This window comes from Calidris pugnax, unplaced genomic scaffold (genome assembly GCF_001431845.1).
Source record: "Calidris pugnax isolate Ruff unplaced genomic scaffold, ASM143184v1 scaffold68, whole genome shotgun sequence".
Lineage (NCBI taxonomy): Eukaryota > Metazoa > Chordata > Aves > Charadriiformes > Scolopacidae > Calidris > Calidris pugnax.
The window spans coordinates 6,165,745-6,188,211 of NW_015090921.1; the positions used below are offsets into that span (position 1 = coordinate 6,165,745).

At 39.7% G+C, this 22,467-nt stretch overlaps 1 protein-coding gene across 5 annotated transcripts in view; it reads right to left on the bottom strand.

The window, feature by feature from the left end:
* Positions 1-4,184: 4,184 nt before the first annotated feature.
* Positions 4,185-22,467, bottom strand: part of PTGR2 (prostaglandin reductase 2) — an 18,514-nt gene continuing 231 nt past the window's right edge. The window contains exons 2-12 of one of the 5 annotated variants that reach the window (XM_014950267.1): positions 21,395-21,492; positions 16,777-16,845; positions 14,726-14,844; positions 13,212-13,403; positions 12,102-12,272; positions 10,597-10,806; positions 9,924-10,045; positions 9,186-9,273; positions 8,498-8,537; positions 6,952-7,059; positions 4,185-5,102 (exon numbers count right to left, since the gene is read on the bottom strand). In XM_014950267.1, coding sequence (XP_014805753.1) covers positions 6,995-7,059; positions 8,498-8,537; positions 9,186-9,273; positions 9,924-10,045; positions 10,597-10,806; positions 12,102-12,272; positions 13,212-13,403; positions 14,726-14,844; positions 16,777-16,813 — 1,044 coding nt within the window. In that variant the 5' untranslated portion in view covers positions 16,814-16,845; positions 21,395-21,492 and the 3' untranslated portion in view covers positions 4,185-5,102; positions 6,952-6,994. Of the gene's footprint in view, positions 5,103-5,207; positions 6,753-6,907; positions 7,060-8,497; positions 8,538-9,185; positions 9,274-9,923; positions 10,046-10,596; positions 10,807-12,101; positions 12,273-13,211; positions 13,404-14,725; positions 14,845-16,776; positions 16,846-21,308; positions 21,493-22,467 lie in introns of those variants that run through there. The other 4 variants (XM_014950265.1, XM_014950270.1, XM_014950266.1 and 1 more) reach the window with 4 other exon arrangements.

Genomic DNA, 22,467 nt, shown 5'->3' on the forward strand with positions numbered 1-22,467 from the left:
CCTTAGCAGGAAAATGTTAACTTTTGTATTTGAGCTGTTTATTTTAACAGAGGAAGACTTTATTTACCAATACCTTCTTAAACGTTTTTAAAATTCTTTGTATCTTAGCAGGCCAAAAGTTCTTGGAAGGACAGACTAGGAGGTAGCCTCTAATTTAGCTATCCTTATCATCTAGACATGTGGTTGTCCCAAGTTAACTATGAGTTACAAAAATCACAATACAGTATGTTTTCCCTTAAAATTCAAATAAAATAAATTGGTTTCATAAAACGCAGCCCATTTCCCAGAAGATATGATGAGTCACGTAAATGAACCAGTGATAATGGGACAAACCTCTGACAACTACGCACATATTATGATGAATCTGCAAGCTCCCTTATGAAGAAAACTGCATTTGCTCCTCTGGTGACCTGTGGTGCCCAGAAGGTACAACTCAACATAGTAGACTGAAGCAAGACATTCCAGTGACAACTGGCCCTGTGTTGTCCTGATGAATTTGCCTGGGTTTGGCCCTCTTTCAAAATTTAAGCTCTTCTGCTCACTGAAAGGCAGCATTTCTCCTGAGAAGATAAGACAATACTGAGCTGTAATGTATCTTAGTGTTTACATCAGCATCAGCCTAAGATCTCCCAGTGCTACATGGTTTATGACATGTTTTTTCAGTTTATGGATGAATAATGGATGCAAAGATTTTATTTATTAACTTTTTTACTTGAACAGGAGCAAATGGCTTTGCCATTCATTACTTCTGGCACACAGTTCTCTTTCTTTTAAAGTAGTACTGGCTGGGTATTTGGGGGTAAGGATGAGAGTACTGCCACCTCCTGAAGTCAAGAGTATCCTTTCCAAGCTGTTCATTGGGAGCAGAAATCAGAGCTACATGAAGTGAGCACAGCAAGTGGCAGCTCCTGGAATCAGACTGCTGAAGTACTCTCCATACTGCTGGCAGACATTAGTCTAATCTGTGACAAATCAATCTTTCATAGCGTAAATACTCTGCAGGGTTTGTTGGTTTGGGTTTTTTTTAATCTGCATGGAGGAGCTACCTTAAAATACTTAATTCCCATTTGAAACTACTCTAAAAGGACAATTGAAATGATTATTTGGAAAGAAAAAAAATCTGACAATGTCTTTCAAATACATTTTGTCTTTTTTTTTTAAAGCCTTTTACAAAATCATGTATAACTTGTCACGCTGCTGTTTGCTTATGAAGGAATTCTTGTGTTGATCAACGATTTACATCCAGGATGCTGTGAAATGCATAACATAAACTAGGAAAAAAAAAAGAAGATTCTTTTCCATGCGTTACCCTCAGCGCTCTGAGGGCTGAGCAGAACTTGCAGAGGGAAGGTCCCAGGGGAATGCCCTCACCAGGCATAATTTCCTATAACTGTCATCAGTGAAGGCCTGGCCAGTTCAGTGATCCCAACAGACATCTTGGCTTTCGGTGTAGTGGAAAATACAAGGATGGGGGGGAGAGAGGCTTTTTCCATGTGCTTTTCCCACTATTTATAGCTTACAAATAAAACCCCAAAACCAAACCCCAAACAGTTCCAAAAGTTCAAAGAGAAAGAGTCCCTTCCTGGAGGGAGAGGCAGAGGAGAGAGCGAGCTGCCTGCGGGCACGAAGGCTCGCTCGGGCTGCCTGGCCCCAGGACAGGGAACAGGCTGTTCCAGTTTGAAATGCTCGTTGCTGCCCGGGCAGCTTTCTAAGGGGATTGTTATTGCCGAAAGCAAGATATAGATATCACTCTGGGTGAGTGGGACATAAAGGCAGCTCCATCCCAGCAGGAAAAACACTAGTGGACAGTGTCCTGCCTGAAGTCACCCCCGGAATCAGGAGAAACTCCAACCGTGCTGGCTCCCACCCAGACTTCAGCCCATCAGAGCCTGGCTCTTGGCCCTTTCCCTCCCCACATTCCCAGCCTGGAAGGCAAAAGAAAGCAAGTAGGGGCTGATGGGGTGAGGAAGGGACTGCAGAAAGGTCTCCGAGATGTGAAGAAGCCAGTCCAAGAAGAGGGTGGAGCAGGGGAGAATAGACCCATAGCCCCATAAAACCTTACTGCCTTCTCTCACCGTTGCCCTCAAACAGTCTCCTATAAAAATAAATTGCACCTCCCTATTCTTGCCATAAACACTTTGCTACTTTGTACTTGCAGTTTTCTTCCAATACTGCTGACCTGTTCAGCCACCCTCTTACCACCACCCAGAGCAAAGTGCTGTAGCAAAAGTGAATTTTGCTATCTTTCTGCTTGCAAAATTCCATGTTCCTGTGGCTAAAAACTCGACTAATTTCTGCTTCTTTCTGTGCTTTTTAGAAAAAGTTCCCAGTTGTGTCTCACAAAGCATTTTCTAGGTTTGGAGCTTATTCCAGCTGCTGTTACCCTTTCTTGTTGCAGGATAACACAATCTGTCTGTGATCTTCTTTTATCCCCTGGCAATCTATTTCTGGATTGTATAAACATTTCCCACTGTGAGGAGAACCCAGGAAAGAGAAAGGCAGTGTAGCAGTGGAGCAGAGCAGTGTCACAAACACCACCACTAAGTAATCCTGCCTCTGCTTCTTCCATGATCAATGCATCAAATAGAGATGAAGCTGTTTGAAAGGCATCTGCCTCTGTCTGCTTCTTCCATGATCAATACGTTGTAATGTAGAATAAAGAGATGAAGCTGTTTGAAAGGCATCTGCCTTTGCTCTCTGCACTTGTGTAACAACACCTACTATAAATTGCAGCAAGGCACATTTATGTCCGGGCTGGCAAGCTCTTTTTATTGTATTGCTGACATTTTCCATGAAATTCTGAGACTAAACCACTAATAGATGCTCCTATGAAAAAGAGCATGTTTTTCTGGTTATCAAGGTGTTGTGCCAAATCTGGTTTCTTTATGCTTGTAAAAACCTAGAGTTTTTGTGACTGTTAACCCTTTTAACAACAAAGGAAGAAGCCAACAAGGAAGAAGACAAGACTTTGCTCTCTGCACTTGTGTAACAACTACTACTATAAATTGCAGCAAGGCACATTTATGTCCGGGCTGGCAAGCTCTTTTTATTGTATTGCTGACATTTTCCATGAAATTCTGAGACTAAACCACTAATAGATGCTCCTATGAAAAAGAGCATGTTTTTCTGGTTATCAAGGTGTTGTGCCAAATCTGGTTTCTTTATGCTTGTAAAAACCTAGAGTTTTTGTGACTGTTAACCCTTTTAACAACAAAGGAAGAAGCCAACAAGGAAGAAGACAAGAAACATAATGGACTAAAAAAAAAAAAATAAAGAAAAGGGAAACTGGAGGAGGTAAAAAGAAAATGGAGGGTAAAAAAGCAGAAGGGAAGAATATTAAATATATGACAGCCAACAGCAACTGTTCTAGGTGCAAAAGGAGAAGGGATGGAAATGGGAGTGAACAGAACTTTACCAAATACAAATAAAGCAGAAAAGTAGGCTGGCAAGCTCTTTTATCGCTGACATTTTTCATGAAATTCTGAGACTAAACCACTAATAGATGCTCCTATGTTGTCCCAAATGTGGTTTCTTTACCCCTGATTGTGAAACTTAGAGTTTTTGTAACTGTTAACCCTTTTAACAACAAAGGAAGAAGCCAACAAGGAAGAAGACAAGAAACATGATGAACTAAAAAAAAAAAAATAAGGAAAAGGGAAACTGGAGAAGGTAAAGAGAAAATAGAGGGTAAAAAAGCAGAAGAGAAGAATATTAACTATATGACAGCCAACAGCAACTGTGCAAGGTGCAAAGGGAGAAGGGATGGAAATGGGAGTGAACAGAACTTTACCAAATACAAATAAAGCAGAAGAGTGGCTCAAAGAAAAATAAGAAAGAAAAAAAACTTTGTCCCAAATGTGGTTTCTTTACCCCTGATTGTGAAACTTAGAGTTTTTGTAACTGTTAACCCTTTTAACAACAAAGGAAGAAGCCAACAAGGAAGAAGACAAGAAACATGATGAACTAAAAAAAAAAAAATAAGGAAAAGGGAAACTGGAGAAGGAAAAGAGAAAATAGAGGGTAAAAAAGCAGAAGAGAAGAATATTAACTATATGACAGCCAACAGCAACTGTGCAAGGTGCAAAGGGAGAAGGGATGGAAATGGGAGTGAACAGAACTTTACCAAATACAAATAAAGCAGAAGAGTGGCTCAAAGAAAAATAAGAAAGAAAAAAAACTCTCTGCCCAATACTGTGTAAGTTTTATTACCCTTCACAAGAAATGCTTATTTATAAAGACCATATGGCTGAACTTCTAGTAGCTTACAACTCTTGCCCTGCATTTATGCTTGCCTGTGGGTAAGATGTTACCAACTGTCACTCACCATCTTTGTAAGGTGAAGCTTCATGGGACAAAGGCTGGTGCTTCTGGATTTTTGTTACAAGTTATTTGTCACCCTTTGTTAAATGAGACCTCTCCTATAGTGCAAAATATATGATTGTTGAAGAGTCACACTATTACAATAATTAAGAAATTACGGCAAGGTGAAAAAAAGATGTAGTAATAATTTGTACAACTGTGGGCACTTGGTTTAAAGCATTTTCTGCCTTTGATTTTTATTTATACTTGAGGTCTCATGAGCCAGGATTCAGTAAAGAAACACCTCTATGAGAGTCCTGAACACGGTACCAGGATGAGATTTACTTTGACTGTCCCCATCTATTTTTCTTTTTTTTTATTTTTTTCCCAAAAGCCATTTGTCTAATGCTGACAGAACCTCTATTGCCCTCAACAGCTTACAGGAATGCTGCTGCAATCAAACTGCCTTTATTATGGTAAAAAATCACTACCTCAGCATGATCTCACTCTGGATCACCCCTCACATCATCAGCTCTTAATAGGCTTACAACTTGTGTGGATTACTAAGCAATTGCTGGAATATAATAGTGCTGGGAATTTTATAATTTTACCATATTTCATCGTGTTTATGAAAAATAACTTCCTAGAGGACTGTCATTCCTGGAAGGTGTGTCAACTCACAGTGCCACAGATGAACTCACTCTGGGGTAGCTCTTCAAACACTGTTCAAAAGTACAAAATCTGTACTTTGAACAAACAAATGGAACTCTGGAAACATAAATCTATCAGACCGAGGCCTTCACCTAAAACACAGGAAAGGGAAACAACATTTTAAACCTTTTCAGTAGTGGTTATTGTTATGATTCCTTTCTTACACTCATACAACACAAACTCACCACAGTTCATAGTTGAAGTTTCTTTTGAAATATAAGGATATTTAATTGGCTTGCTTTGGATACTACCCTATGATATACTTTCTTTCAAACAGGCTGGAATTAAAACAGAAGAAGATTCCTCAGTTTTAAGAATAAAAGGCATTTTTCTCAAAACAGGCTGTTGAAACTCAAGCAAAATTGATAGATCGGAGGGAGCCAACCACAGGGAAATGCAAATTATAGGATGATGAAACTTGTGTGCAGGAAGAGGTCAGCCTTCAAGGGTGGAATAAAATACAGAAATACCATGGTGACATCATGCCCCCAATAAACATCATATGTACTGATGTATAGTTAGACACACACACACAAAAACCCAAATTCAATGGGTTTTTCCTCCTGCATTTCCTCCTGCCTCCGAGCCTCCTGCTCAGCTGACCCTGCTGTTTGGGAGCACTTGTCTTTAAGGCAAACAAATTAAAACCAAACCCAATAGCCTGTAAATCAGAATGTGTCATGAGCAACCCTATTCTCTAAATAAATAGGTGTTAATGTCTCTAAATGTACATGGTCGAGAAATTCTAAGAACGTTAACATAATTGCTTACTTTCTTTTCTGTTCCTTGCTTTTGAAGACACATACTTAATCTCATCAGTCTCATTAGGCATGGAGTTATAAAAGAGCATTGTTAGACCAAAAATCTGAGCCAACATAAGTTACTGAGGGGACAGAAGGTCAACTGTCTGCAAAGTCACCTTCTGTCATTAGGCAGCGTGTTTTAAGATCCCCTGTCTGTCACCCTGGAGAGGTGTTAAAACTAGAAAAAGTAGTGAAATCAGGGAGATTGTCATAAAATACAGTGAAGTTTAGAAAAGGAATTCTAAAAAGAAAACTTTACTTAAATCTGGAATGCAAAAATTGAGAAGAGTAAATAAATGAAGAGTTAGGCAGGAGGCTCACCCTACACCTGAACCAACCTCTGAGGAAAGTCTCAGGCTGCGTGCAATGGAATTGTAAATGAATTGGGTTTCAAGTGCTCTGAAAATAGGGGATATAAAGACACAATACAGGGAGATGGACAAGACAGATCAGTGGAAATTTGTTCCAGATGGCAAAATGGAAATGACTTTGTTATTAGAGACCTTGGATTCCAGAAACTGAATTTTTCATTGCAATTATCTGTAAAAATGAGAAGTTACATTCTAAAATGGTTAGTCCGATCGATTGGACTGTCAGAGCAAACTTACAGCAGTAAATGAAAAATTCCTAGTGAAGTTCCTGGGCAGTGAGACACACTTGCACGGGAAGGTGCACATCTACTCTACTAAATTCTTCTAACGACCAAAACTAGGTGGCTGCACACAAACTGCTTATTGGTTCCTGGGATGTTCTAACTTCCAAACCACACCTGTGAAATATTTGCAGGTGTGCTAGCGGCAACTGCCAAAGTCATGTCAAAGAACAGATTACTTGTTCCTAGTATAAATGATCGCATTCCTGTTTCCAGCCCTATTTAGTTTATTAGCGTAGGTTCTGCCTTAGCATCCCAGAATCTCTGCTTTCAGTACATACAGAACAACATGATGGTTTATTTAAGAAAATGGAAATTAGTATAAGTAAAAACTTGCTCACTGTTAGAGATTGAATTCAATTATTTTTCCCGAAGAAATATTTTTCACTTAGAAACTGAGACGATCTGTTTTCCAATATTGCCTCCATTCATCATGGACTGGTGATGGTTTATTTAAGAAATTAGTATAAGGAAAAACTTGCTCACTGTTAGAGATTGAATTCAATTATTTTTCCCGAAGAAATATTTTTCACTTAGAAACTGAGACGATCTGTTTTCCAATATTGCCTCCATTCATCATGGACTGGAAAGCGGCTTCAAGAGAAATAATGAAATAAGTTAGTGCCAAGCCAAATGTGCCAAGGAACTTTCAACAAAGAAAAAAATTAACGGTGGAAGGATGTACTAGCCAGCTCCCCAAATTAAGAAGAAAAAAAAAAAAAAAAGCAAAGCTACTCTGTAATAAACTGCTAAGGGCACTTTTGTGTAATAATTAAAAATGTGTCAAGGAACTTTCAAAAAAGAAAAAAATTAACAGTGGAGAAATGTAGTAGCCAGCTCCCCAAATTAAAAAGAAAAAAAAAAAAGCAAAGCTACTCTGTAATAAACTGCTAAGGGCACTTTTGTGTAATAATTAAAAAAAATATGTGTAAGCAACTGTTTAGCCCTGTAAAAGTTAACAGTTCCATTTGCTGCTTTTGAGACATGCCATATCAGATATGGTACAGAAAAAAAATACTGGTAAGCAACTGTTTAGCCCTGTACAAGTTAACAGTTCCATTTGCTGCTTTTTGAGACATGCCATATCAGATATGGTACATAGTGAGATATGTACCAAACAGACAGACAAAGTGTGCCTGGAGAGCCCTCAAATGCTGAGGGTTTCCTTCCTTTGTGAAAAGAAAATGTTTAGAAATACTCTATGTAGTGCAATAAATGCCAGAAGCTGGTGCAACATGACTCTGAGTAAAAAAAAAGTATGAAATATGACTGCTATATTTGATCAAATTCCTTCAAAATACATACGTATACCAGTCAGTAGCAATGATTAGAATAAATTTAAATCTGTAAAATTTGGCTGTCACTTAATTCTACTGGTTTCCAATCTTATGGGACTAAAGACTAAATTCTTACAGCACATCTTGAACGCCCTGGCTCTCTAACTTTGTCTCACTGGAGTCCCAACCCCCCCTTCATTTCTTTATTTTCTTTGCTACAGATTTTTTGTTCCTTTAATATTACTAATTATGTTTTACTTTCTTTACTGATCTCTAATATGCTTGCCCCTTTCTTGTGTGTTCTTTTCAATTTATTTGTTGTTAGCAAATTCAAAAACAAGCACCGTTAGAAACTGGTTTTTTAAAGCGTAAGTTCAAGCTTTCCAAAATACCATTTTCTTATACACAAGTTCTAAGAAATGGGCAGCTCCTTGAGTCTGTAAGATCAGGGTGATTATCATCAGCTGCTAAGGTAGCAATTTAACAAATCATTCCCCCCCATAGTAAAACAAAACAACAACAACAAAAAATAATCAAAATTTACATTAAATCATGAGTTTTTTAAGATAAAATAATCTTCTCACAAAAATTTTTAATACATTTTGAAAAAATATTTTTTTTTATAACATAAAAATCATGTTTTAGATAACATACAAAAATCTGAATTGGCAAGTGAAACAAAGGAGGTAGATAACCTCTACTGTGATTGTGTTTAATCAGACTATTATTCTAAGAAAATGGTGTAAAAATCTTACCACCCATGTTTGCCAAGCCTTCTACCATGGTCTCTCTGACCTGCCAAGGCAAACAAGTCCTTTTAGCTTTCTTCAAACGAGATTAACATTATTTCTTAGAAACATGCCATGAAACTGCCACAGAAGCTATCAAAATCTAAAGGGTTCTTCTATTGCCACACTGGACAGGGCCAAAATTTCACACCTCAGGATTTTCCCCAGGAAAGTTACTGATCACCTGAAGAATCAAAAACTAATCTAGACAGACCTGATGGGGAAGGGATGGATAAAGCATCTACCCGTCACAAAATAATAAACAGTGGTTATAAAGCCCGAAACAAAATTTCAGACAAGATCCCCAAAAATCATTCAGGACATGAACTAATCAGGAATTTGAAAGGAAGTATTTTTGAAGGTCTGATCCCTTAAGTAAAAGAGCACTTGCACTTTATACTGAAAGAAATATAGACATCAGCAGCATGTAATTAGAAAAGTCTGTCATACTACAGTCACATCATCCTCAGCAGGTATCTACTCAAACAGTGCTGCTTCCTAAGCTTTCAAGTGTACTTCAACATTCATAAGAAAACTCGCTCAATAGTGAGGCACAGTAAGAGAGCCAAGGACAGAGAAATTGGATGTCTTGTACTCAGACCAAGACCTGAGGACATAGTATCAGAGGCCATACACAAGATGTGAAAGTTCCCACCTTGAGTTTGCCCTCCTGGATCCACTGACAGAGCTGTAACACGCTGGCTTCTTGTTTGTCCATATAGTTCAACACTAGGAATCTTTCCCTGTGAAAGAAAAGAACAGGCCTTGATTTACGAAAGGTCGGTAAGCATATTTTGAAATCTTTACAAATCTTTTCAGGAAACAGTGTTATTGAAACGGAAGGATTATGAATGCTAATTACAATGAGACACAGCTCAGAGCTTTGCCAGCTTGTTGAGACAGCTCCCTGCAGCAGGGCCTTGACAGTCACATCAGTCTTAGACAAGGAATTCTGTTCAAATGACAGAGAGAAGAGTAATAAAAACCAAGTAGTATTGCCAGAATAAGCAAACAGCCATAAAATGTGAGGAATTCCTAGTCTTTTTTACCTCTTTTTTTGGTGGCAAGTAGAATAATGAATGGACGTGCAACTAAATGGTGAGTATAAATTAACTTTCAGGCTCCTCAAAATTTTGCTATCACAGCTGCCTATAGCAATCAAGAGAAACTGCAACAATCATAAAAAATGATAATTACTTGTAGCAATGTACTGACTAAATTCTCCACTGCCTTCTACTGGGCATGGTGTATTTTAGTACTTTCATTCATGTTTTAAAAGTGCAGACAACAGCAACAGGGACAAGAAAAGAACTCCAATTAGAACATTAGAGTTACAACATCATGTGTACAATCCACCTGGAACATGGTCACAAGTTCTGAAGGAGAAAGGTACCTTGTGATATTTCTTTCTCTCCGTATTTTTTCTGTGTCAGGAGGCAGCGGAGGAGGATAAGGCACATCTTTGTTATACTGAGAAATCTGTCCACACAGGATGATGTGGCTGTTCTGATTCATCTGTTTGGGACAGCACAAAGTGAGAAAAATTAGACTCCTTTGTCTCAGAAACTAAATTTTCCAGAGATGCAATAGATTACATTGCAAAATTTTCACATGGGTATCCTTATTTAGAGAGAAAATAGTGGGAGAATTGCAGGCAGTCCCATTCACCCTGTGACACCAAAGCCTCCCTGCCATGAGACAGAGTATGGAGAGGACTGGTCAAGACCAGCAGAACTGGTCTTTTGTGAAGCCAGAAAACCAAAGCTGGCAAAACACGAGATTACTACACTGACAGACAAGGTTTTTAGAATACTACCAAGTCTGCTGGCCAAAGAAGCAAGAGATAAGAAAGCAGAAATTGTGTTTCTATTACTACACTGCCAGGCTAGTCCAACTGACAGACACTGATTTCTCCTCAGGCCCAGGATCAGCACCTGGATTAGATCAATGAAGTGGGAAGTCTGCTCTGCTCTACTGCAGGTTCAGTTCCAGTGTGAATGAATTCAAAGCTGGGCACGCAGACGTTGGAGAATGACTAGAATAAACCCGACAGCTGGTATAATCACCTGACTTATGACTGTGTCACTGATGTCTCCACCAACATTGTCAAAGTAAACATCCACACCGCCTGGGCAGAGCTCACGGAGCTGCTCTGCAACATTCCCCTTCTTGTAATTGATAGCAGCGTCAAACTCCATTTCTTGGACCAAAATGGAGCACTTCTCATCTGTGCCCGCGATGCCCACCACTCGAGAGCAGCCCTCCAGACGGCCGATCTGCAGCAGAGTTTAAAAAAACACCCCCCCCAAAGAACAAAGAGAAGTTAGATCATTCATCTGCATAAAGGTACCAGTGGGAGGACAGGGGCCCTGAGGGGGTGTTACAGTTATCCCACATCCCACTAAACCCCAAGCAGCAAAGTTCATGGCACACTCCCATCTCAGGTGACACAATTGCCTCATCATTCCCTCCTCAAAAAACAGAGAAGGGGCAGGTATAACCAAAATCTGCCATCTTTCCAACCTCACTGACTGCAGGAGGTTTAATCTGTAGAGGCACCAAAGACTGGCAGTACTGGAGAGCTAAATATAGTATAAAATCACCATCTGCCAAATACTTTAGCATAGCTAATAACAAAAAGCCTGAACAATAATTTATTTAAATACATTCTTCATAGATTAAATTATGCAGTTTCCCCATAGCTCCACTTTATCTGCAAGTCTTAAGCTTGCTTAATATCTATTGTGTTTGTATACATATATCTGTGTATATATATATATATGTAGATATGCAAAAACACACTGTAACACGTCCTGCAAAGCTGAGGAGGATAAAAGGGCTGTAAATCTCAAAACCCAAAGGATGTCATGGAACACAACACGAAGAAGGTGTGTACATGCCAGGAGGTGTAATGATAGGACAAGGGGAAACAGTTTTAAATTGGAAGAAAAAAGATTCAGATTAGATCTCAGGAAGAAATTCTTTACTGTGAGGATGGTGAGGCACTGGAACAGGTTGCCCAGGGAAGTTGTGGCTGCCCCATCCCTGGAAGTGTTCAAGGCCAGGCTGGATGGGGCTTTGAGCAACCTGCTGTAGTGGGAGGTGTCCCTGTCCATGGCAGGGGGGTTGGAACTCGATGATCTTTGAGGTCCCTTCCAACCCAAACCATTCTATGATTCTATGATTCTAAGAAGGGTTTACTACACTTTTTTACTGACTATTTTTTAATAAAGAAAAAAAAGTTGCCAGTCAACTCAAAGACTGTGTTCAAATGGCAGACTACTATATCAATATATAGTAAATACATGTATTTATACCATCTGCTTTATTTATGCTAGTGACAAGTAATCACCTTGGGCCCTTTTGTCCTATCCCAGTTCCATGAACCTTAAGTTTCACACCTAAAAATCTTTCTCAGTGAGAGCACGAGCCAAATCTGTGAAACTGGCCCTTCCCACGGAGTTGTACCTGCTCACTTTTACAGTGATTTGATCTGTATGTTTCCTAACCAGGATGTTTCAGCAGATAAACTTGGTAACAGCGAATGCTTGTACGTCTTAAACCCACCTACCTGGCCAGCCAAAGAGCCACAGGCACCAGCTGCTCCGCTCACCACCATGGTCTGATTTGCACCCACAGCCACGTGTCCTTTCTCCCTTACACCTAAGAGGGCTGTCAGTCCTGTGATACCAGCTGCACCCAGAAAGTAGGAAAGGCGTCCGTTTACAAGTTGTGGAGCAAGCTACAAAACAGAAACACGTGGTGGTGACCATTTCTTTTTAAGGTGAGGTTTTGCTGTTCGCTATTTGATTGTCTGAGGATAAAAGATTAACTCAGGATAGTTACCAGCCAAGGTACAACTGGTACGGACAAGCTAGCTATAAACTAACTTTACCTTAATAATAAGTTTATACAAAATGAGACAAAGATTGTATTTCCATAGTTTTAGAAAAAGGTTTTAAACAAAGTCACTCACACAAAGCAAAAAGCAGTTGGGAGATGAGAAGTTTCCAGCAATAGTGAACAATCCCTGTGTTAATGTGTGGTTCTCTGATAAAATATCACTGTCTTATCAAATACTGTGATTGCAGATCAGTGGCAAAAGGACCTAAAGGGAGGAGCTTATCTCAAAGTATACATTCTTAAACTACAATAATTTTCTGTGTTACACGAGGATGATCAAGACAATATGCCTAATGCACTGTTACCTCTCCATTTTCAACTTCATATTGAATAACCTTTCTTCTATGGATGTAAAATCTCAAGTAAAAGCTTTCACTAACATATGTCACTGAAATAAATTGAAATAAATATATATAAAGCCTTTCATGTCTTATGACTACACTCTCATGGATCAGGAGTTCTACTAGAATTAGAATAATTAACAGAATCAATTAACAGAAGCCGCTTCAGGGAAATTTGTCAAAGATCCAATTGAAATAACACTGGTGTGTCTGGTAACCAACAAAACCATTTATATTTTGGTTTGTTAATGCAAGAGATAAATTGATACAGATTTTGCCACCTGTGAGCTGATCTGCCTTTTGAGAACCGGTTGCTCCAATAAAAGTGGCTTGCTTTTGACTAAGAAATAGTACCATTAGCCACTATTAAGAAAAAAAAAAAAAAAAAGACTTAAGAAAAGAAAATGGTGACTATCTGGGCTTCGCATTTACATTACCTTTTGTAGCAAGCTTCCATCTAGAATTGCCACTGTCTGCCAGGGCCAATTGAAGGAAGTTACGAAGTCTCCTTTAGCAAGGTTATCGTGCTTGCTCTCCTCCACAACCCCAATGCCCCCACCATCAGCAACTTCAGAGAGCTGCCAGGGCAGGAGGTAATCCGAGCCAGTATCCTCATTCATTCGGCACCGCTGAAAGACAAGGCTTTAATAACAGGCTCTGCTGGAACACATGGGTTGTTTAGGAGTTCAAATGAAGTTGGAGATGAGATATGTTTAAAACTTCAAACACAAAGAGCTACTCAAAAATCTCTCAGTAAGCCCCCAGAATTCATCATCTTTACTTAGATCCCTCATTCCACTCTTGTTTGCTCAGTACAAAAGGAGGATGGACCATTCTGATCTCCTCCAGCAGCATCACCAAAGCCAACATGTTCTATAGATGCTGCCTCAAAGTCAGCCATGCGACCAAAGACGACTGGCTTGGGTCTGACAAGAATCCTATAAATGCCATTCCTTATCTGGATGAATCATAGGAATGTAGGATTGAAAAAACTACCCACAAGTCATTTAGTCCATGCCTATGCACTGAAGAACAGTGACACGTATGTAGACCATCCCAGACAGAGATCTGTTTCATGAAACATCTTGAAATCTGACGTCATTTTTTATTATCTCCCCCGAAGTCTGAGTTAGTACTTCAGGATTCTTAAACTCTTCCTTAATTCCCAAGCTAAACCTACTTTCCTGAAATTAAGACTGTGTCTTTTCTACTATTTCCATCTATGCAGGAAACAAATTATCAGAATTCTCTTTATAGCAAACTTTTATATACTAGCAGACCGTCTGCCTGGTTCTCCTCCCATCTTCACTTCCATTTCAACCCACACCTTTCACAACCACAATTTCTACAGTTTTGCAGAATTAGGTGCATTAGCTGATTGTGGCTTCATTGACCAATCCTCTCTCTGTTTCCACTGTTTACAAAGTATTGACACGTTTCTGTCCTGCCATCACCCACTTAAGGAGAAAATCCAACTTTTATTTGTAAACAAAACCGCCAATACCTAAATAGCATTTAACTTAAATAATTTATATGCTTTGTCTAGAATTCTTTTGCCCTCTCTTGCTTCATCATGAAATATTCTTCATCCTCTACCCACGCTCCCCTCAACTGAAATATATTTTCTTCCATGGCAAAAAAAAAAAAAGTTTAAAAATTTATATAAAATAGGCAAAGTTCAAAAAAGCTGATACAATAAATCTGTAATGGTATCCCAGGGCTCATAGTCTCTTCTTAGTCCTATAAAGTGATGTTCCTGTATATATTACAGGCACATTAATGCCAGATTCCCTCCCAATATAACTCCATCAGAATAAACAGAATTACTAAGTTATACTGGAGATACCTTTGTCCTATAATTGGTAACTTTAGCATTAAACATCATGACAGGTACAGAGTTGACAGTATATTAAAAAACAAACTCTGGCTTAGCTCTAAGTCCATCACCTACCATGTAAGGGTCCACAGAGAGATAAAGGGTTCTAACACGCACTTGTCCTGCTTGGATTGTATCTGCTATTGTGCTTTGTTCCAGTCGGAAGTTTTCAGCCACTGGCACTCCATTCTTACCTAGAATTGTTTTAAAATCAAAGAAATAAATGAATCAATATGGAGTTTCCCTTAATCAATATGGAAGGCCTTTTTCCATGATAGTCCTTTTTAGAATAAGTTAGGCTATATCTTTACTTAGGTATAAACCTACTGACCAACTTTCAGATTTTGTGTCCCAGGCTATGATTTAAATGGGTGTGCTGCCACCATCCAAACTGAAAACTTGCTGACCTGTCAACCTATGCTTACCTGGGCCAATCCCAGGCACTTGCCCTGACTGACAGTTTCCATGCTGTTTGCTACAAATAATTTTTATTAAAAATTAATACAAACTTAAAAAAAAAAAAAAAAAAAAAAAAGAAGGGTGGAAACAAAAAAACCCCAAAAAAACCCACCACCAGAGTTTAGAAGAAACCAAGCAGAGGATTTTTCTTAGCAGCAGCAAGCAAACAGAGGAGTTTGCAAGCAAACAAAGCCAGCATGGAAGCATTCTCCTATATACGCTGTTGAACCTTAGCAGGTACCGAAGGCCTTTCTTAAGACTTCTTAACTTTGCACCTCTGAATGCCCAAACAGCTGAGGCAGCCCTAAAGCCGCAGTCAACTGAAGACCCAACACCCCACCATTCCCAGAGAAGCCCCAGAGCAGAATGAACTTACTGAGCAGAGGTCATGGTCAGACCCCAGGCCCCGTCCACTACCCTTCCCACAATCCCCTGGCAAAGGGGCAGGGCCAAGCCCCAGAAGCCATAGAGATAGCCACAGGAGTAGGACCCGTATTTCTCACATAAAAAAAAAAAAAAAATAAAAAAAAAAAAAAAAAAAAAAAGAAGAGGGGTCTGTCCCTACTCTCAAAAAATGGTTCTATATACCCTGTGTGCTAAAAAGCCCCTAAACTTCAGAACAAAGACATGTCTTGGGACTTCTCTCACATAACAAAACCACTGTATGTTATTTTGCCAGTAGTAAATAACCATAAATTTTAAACAGGTAAGTTTTAAACTCTCACCTTTCAGTCTCTTTAGAGTCAGTGAGACTGGGGGAACAGAGACCATGACCACTGCACATGCATATGCTGCAAGAGCACCCCTTCACAACTGCCGACAAAACCTCCTTAAAGTTTCCCCAGAAACACCTATAAAACGTGTGCCAAGATCCCCAGAACTGGAGGTTCATCCTCAGGTTGGCACCACACGCGGCAGATCAATCAGACTGACAAGAGGAACCACCAGCACTAAAAGCAGCCAGCCAGATAGCCATGTATGGTTTAAGTCAGGGTGACTGGGCAACTACAGCAGGCTACTGCTGTAATGTTTGATTTGCATTAAAAAAAAAAAAAGACAGTTCACCCATTAGTTCTTATCTCTTAGAGGAGTATTTTGGCACTGAGCAGCATACAATACACCCCAAAAACTTAACACACACATGCGGGTCTTCTACAACAGACGGTTTAGAAACTGACTATTCAAAATATTGGGCTGACATCCATAACAAGGCAAATGTGTAAGCAAGGAAGTAAACAAATCCTTAGGAGTCTAAGTTTAAACAACACTTCAAAACATGGAAGGAAGAAAAGACTCAATATTTACTAAAAGGAAACAAAAATGAACAGTAACAACATACGTTATTTAAGTCATGTCTTAAAATGCAAAAAGAACAAATGTCAGAATTAAAAAGCAATGCTTGCTATTCTTTTTTCACTGAGTCCCTACACTTAGAGCTTTCTCATTTATTATACATTAAACCTTTTTTTCTCACCCAAGAGTTTACCAATCTGTATATACAAACTAAACAAATACACTTCACAATAAACTTTATTTATTGCTGCATGCAATATTAAGACACATAAATGTCAATATCTTAAGTTAGTGTCTGTTTCTACCCTCCCCATTTTGAAGCATTAGGCAACCACAGCAAACACATGGCTCCTTTATTGGAGAGAAATACATACCGGGGCGTGAATTCAGCACCACTCTCTGTATAATCATCCCTGCTTCTGCGGCAATTTGGCACTGGATCTCTACAAAGGAAAACATTGTCTGAAGGACTGAAACATAAATTTACTTGAAAAAGAATACGGGGCAAAGTACTTAGTAATTTAGAAACTGGGGATGAAACGTGGGCACACGAACTTCAGCATCCATGCCCCAAAATCATATAAAATTACCTAAAATGTAAAATAAACAAACTTGCGTTTCCCTGTTTATTTTGTTAAAGCCATGATTTTATACAATGTCACAGTAGCACCTTTGTGCTCCTTTTAAGACCATCACCATCCCTTACCAGATTGTAGGAGATGGGTTTGGTTTATTTTCCTGTGCTGCTCGAGAACACTGTTCCCACCTAAAAGACCCTGAGGCAGTTTTGCACACGTAAAGCAGGTGCAACTCAATCAAATGTGTACACACATGCCAGTAATAGTAGTATTGCAGGCATATGATAAAAAGAGATTGTTGTGTAAGATGTTTCATGTGATATAGCAAGTCTTTCTATTAGCAATGCATTTTCTCCCCAGAAATGGTCTGGGCCCAGAGATGAGAAAGAATTACACCACCATTTGATCCGTTTTCATTTTCCTTGAATTTCAATAGTTTAAAAGAGGACTGTAAATTTGTGTTCTTGGAATGAAACTGATTCAACAGGAGAAAAAATGACAATCCTTTATGTTTTCAGAGCTAATACAAAATAAAGATGTTCTTACTACTATTCTCAGCCAAATGCCATAAATCACCAACCTCCACAAGAACCAAGGACATTAAGAAATGAAACATGAGAGCTGATGTCTTTGTTATTTTTATTTTGCTGACAAGAACAGCAAATTGGAGTGAAGCTAAACAGATGAGCCTAGAAAGAGTACATCATCACCACTTGTTCAACATCTTTTTTGCTTGAACATTGAAAAATAGAGAACCTTCTGTCCGTACTGTTACAGTGCTTTCCTTACAGCACTCACAGACCATCAAGGACTACGGCCTGCTGTGCTAAAAAACATAATAACAGAGTTATCAGGAAAAAACAGGCATATCCCTGGCCTTTCCCTCTCCTCTAAAACCCAAAACTGACCCAAAGCAAAAGTATCTTGTTCATAAACCAGATAAATGTTTAACATTTGGTTGTGTTTGCACTTTAAAAGCTACTCATTAGGGAAAAATTATTCAAGAGTTACTTTTGAAGAAATTATTCAACAAATTATTCAAGAAATACTTTTCAGTATTTCAAGTCCAAAGGGTGCTACAAGAAAAACTACAAGAAATGGATCTCAAATGTGTCTTTACAGCATCACATCAATGAAAAGTAAGTGACCTGAACAGTTCTTTGGACAGAGCAATGTAGACCATCAGTCTACAACAAAAATAAAAAAACCCAAAACACACTTTGATGGCATTACTGTTTAAAAGTTTAAAAAAATGAGTATTGGAAATACAGGAGTTAACAAGTAAAGAGAGAAATAAAAAGCCATTTTTATACCCACACAGCTGATACAATCTCTGGTATAAATACACTTATGTAAGACTGTAACAGGAAGGAGGGCCTACGATGAACTTTGGCAGATCTTGGGTTCAGCACCATACTCAGCTATAGACTTGCTGTGTGATCGTGGGCATTTCACTTTGTACTTTTATAAAATATTTTTCAGAACAAAGTTCCAAATTTCCCCTGATAACATTTGCCTAACAAAATTACATTCAAGTGGTGCAGTTGCTATCCCCAGGAAAATTGTCTTAGCATCTGACAGTCTGTGCTAATTCAATCAGCATTTTATAAACTGTCAGTTGTGTCCAGTGCAATTTAAAAGGACAACTATACTCTAGTAAACAATTTGCACACATACAGATCTTGGCTGAACTTTATAACCACTAATAAAACTGCTCTGTGCAGAAATAATGAGTTAAGAATGCAGTGAATATAAGCCAACAGTGATCTGACAGCTCACATGAAATCTGGGCAAATAATTCCTCTATATACTATTCATATTCAGTCCAAATCTATCGATGGCATTAAGGATTTACTCAATTTCTTATAAACCATGCAGAGCAGGCAGAACTGCTGTACAGCTCATGCCTCACAGAGAGACCCACTGTCAGAACTGCTCGCTCAATTTTTGTTATTTTGAGACTAAATACCTGTATATATGTATTATGCAAGCACAAAACCCCAATCTGAACAAGAGGTGATGAAAAGCATTTTTATTGTGCCTAACACAAACTTGAAATATCTGCTTTCTATGACAGTACAGAGAAAAAAATAGATTTATTTAAAGAGAAAAGCCAAAGGATATTAACATATTAAAAGGAAGAAAAAGCAATACAGAGTGGCATAAAAAGATGAGAGTGGAAAAAGTACACAATGTAAGTTTAGATTACTTCTTTGAATGCCTGACATTCTGAGGGAACATAATGCTATTGACTTCCCAGATCATTTTCACAGCTTTTGGTTGAGAAGCCTGTGTACCAATTCAATTTGAAGATCTTCCAGACACAGTGAGTGGGTGGACACAAAGTGAGGCTGGCAACTGAATTGTCACTCATTCTATGACAGCTGTCACAGTAAAATACAACACTGGAGACGGACATTTACTTCTAAATATGATTGCACTTACTCCACAGTGGAAGTCAGTAGAACCATTACACAAGCAAATGTTCACACTAATACCATAACACAGTAAGAAACAATCAAGCTTTCCTCACACTATAAACAATAGGGAAGTGACGAAAGAAAAGTAGAGGCACCAGCTTTTAGCATCATAAACTGAGGAAAGCTTTTGGAGAAAGAGAACAGATTTTTTTTTTAAGTGAAATAAAGGGGATTTGTATCATATACATAATCCTTTTCAATATATGTGGAATGCCAGTGTGAAGGATGTTTTTGACTCTTTCGTGGTTTTTTTTAAAGACCAACAGGAAGCAACACGCATTATCTTTTAGCTTTTCCAAGCAAAAATAACAAACTGGTTTCACTCTTCAAATCAAATGGAGTAAAAATTAACTTGAAGTTTTAACATCAGTATTCTATGCCAAGATCACCTGACCCATCCTGTGAATAAAACAGGAGCATTAAGCTGCACAACAGCAGTACCTTCATGGGAGCCTCAAGTATGTTTTAGACCAGTTTTATTCTTATCCCTTCTCCCCTTGCCTTTCTTTTCCCATTTTTGCAGATCCATGACAACTCCTTTTAAAAATGTTAAATAAATTCCTCAGTGCTAAAATGCTCCACTTTGTCCTGGGCTTGACTCCTGGAACTTCTCGTTTCTGAGACTGCCCATTAAGACACTGTTTTCAGTTACATCTACTTTTGCCAAAACAATTCACCTATTTCCAAGTTGTTAGAGCCTATGCCAGATGCAGCATAGTAAAAAAAGGAAGAGCAGGTAGTTTTTTCCTCCTCTATCAGGCCCAGGCAGCACAGAGGAAGAAGGCAGTCAATCTAAAAGGAGGAGAAGGAAGACTGAAAGTCTTCTGAAACTTTGGTGTCAAAATGGTTGGAACAAGGACACTCAGAGGAAACTCAAAGAAAGAAATTTCAAAGAAGAATGACTCTGAATGAGGAACACGCAGGAAGGAAAGACAGGAGGCATTGGCACTAGGACTCAGTGAGAACAGAGAAACGTGGCAAGAATAGCAACTTAAAGGCCAGTAAAGCGGGGAAGACAGAAACAGAATGGAGAGAGAGAACTGGAGAAACTGAATGAGATGGAGCTAAGCAAACTGAGATGGGAATGCATGGGCAAAAAGCAAAACTATGATAACTATAACTGGCAAGGTAAGGAGAATGGAAATGGAAAAGCCTATGTAATGAATTAGGCACTAAAGTCTCACCAGACCCATAACAAATAACATTTGAAGAATGCTAATTAATTGCAAACTCAAGTTTTCAAAAAGTAGAACCCAGAATCAATACTGTCATGAATGGAGGAAACCGCATGTCATAAAAAGTACTTTCATGAACTGAACTAATACATCTAGATTTCTTAATATTTCATGTCTCATCACTGGATTCTATAGTGTGAAATTCCTCCCACAGCGTTTTCTCCGTGTAGATTCTCTGACACACTCTAAGGATTGAGGGCAGGCTGCAGCCTTTCCCTCAAGAAAGGTGAAAAAGGAAGAACGACAGCAGTAGTGGGATCTTGATGCAGTCATCTTTTCTTTTTTTTTTCCTTTTATAGTCCAACAAGCCTAATATCTTTGAGCTTTTTATCAAATTTGACTGATACACAGGGCAAAAGTTCCAGTAAGTATATACATTCGTATCTACACACGATAGGATTGTAAAAACTTTACTTTTTCAGACTGAGGTGTGAAAAAACTGAAAGGTACCACTTCTTGGGTATTTTATTTTTTTTAAATAGTTGCACTGTATTGGAGTTGCTGAAAATTGTTTAAAAATACCAACACACAAGGCCTATTTTTTCTTAGCAGAACTTCAAGTCAGAAATGAACACAAGAATGCAAATTGCTCCCAGAAATGCAGGAGCATCACCTGATGTTTTTTTGAGAAGTCTGTGATGCAGTATGCAGGCTCCCAGAGGAGAGCAATCCCAGAGAGCATACTGATTATCCACTTGCCTAGGTGTGATCCAAGACCAAGTTAGAAATCACTGCTGTCAAAGGTGGAAGAGCCTCTGGAGACTGTCCTGCTGATAGTTCAATATCAGTTTCAGAAGCTGCCGACAGAATAAGGCACGAGGGAGAAACAGAGAGAGGTCAGAAGCAATAAAGGATGTTCAGTTTTACAAGCTGCACAGTGGTCCTGATCTGGGTGCCGAGAAGGTCTCCTTTCCTCAGGGATTCCTCCACTCCCCCACACCGCAGTTTGACCCAGGGCCTGGATGAGGCCTGGCTCCTGTTCTAGGGATCGGGCAATCCCAGTCACAGAATGGTTTGGGGTGGAAGGGACCTTAAACATCACAGAATCATAGAATAGCCCAGGCCAGAAGGGACCTTCAAAGGTCATCTAGTCCAACCTCCCTGCAGTCAGCAGGGACACCCCCAACTAGACCAGGTTGCCCAGGGCCTCATCGAGCCTCTCCTTGAATATCTCCAGGGAAGGGGCCTCAACCACCTCCCTGGGCAACCTGTTCCAGTGCTCCACCACCCTCACAGTGAAGAACCCTCTCCTAACCCTCATCTAGTTCCTAGCTCCCTGCTATGGACAAGGACTCCTCCCACCAGGCCAGGTTGCTCAAAGCCCCATCCAGCCTGGCCTTGAACCCCTCCAGGGATGGTGCATCCACAGCTTCTCTGGGCAACCCCTTCCAGTGCCTCACCACCATTCAGAGCGAAAAATTTCTTCCCCATATCTAATCTAAACCGTCTCTCCCGTCAAACCCGTGCCCCCGCCCACCTTCGCAACCACACGCACCAATCCCTGAGGCAGGGGCTCCTGAGAAGGAGGGAGGGGGCTCTGGCCCCTTAGGGAGAGCTTGAAGGGCGCTGCCGAGCCCTCCCCACCCGAGACGAGGCCGCCGGCCCTACCGGTTTTACACCTGGCACCGGGGCAGGCTCATCCCGACGGGTGTCGGTGGGCAGACGCCCACCGGTCCGTCCCGTCCGCGGAGGGACCCGAGGCCCCGCCGCCATCGTGCCCCTCCGCGCGGGGACGGTTAGAGGGGGCCCGCCTCACCCCCCCCCCCCCCCCC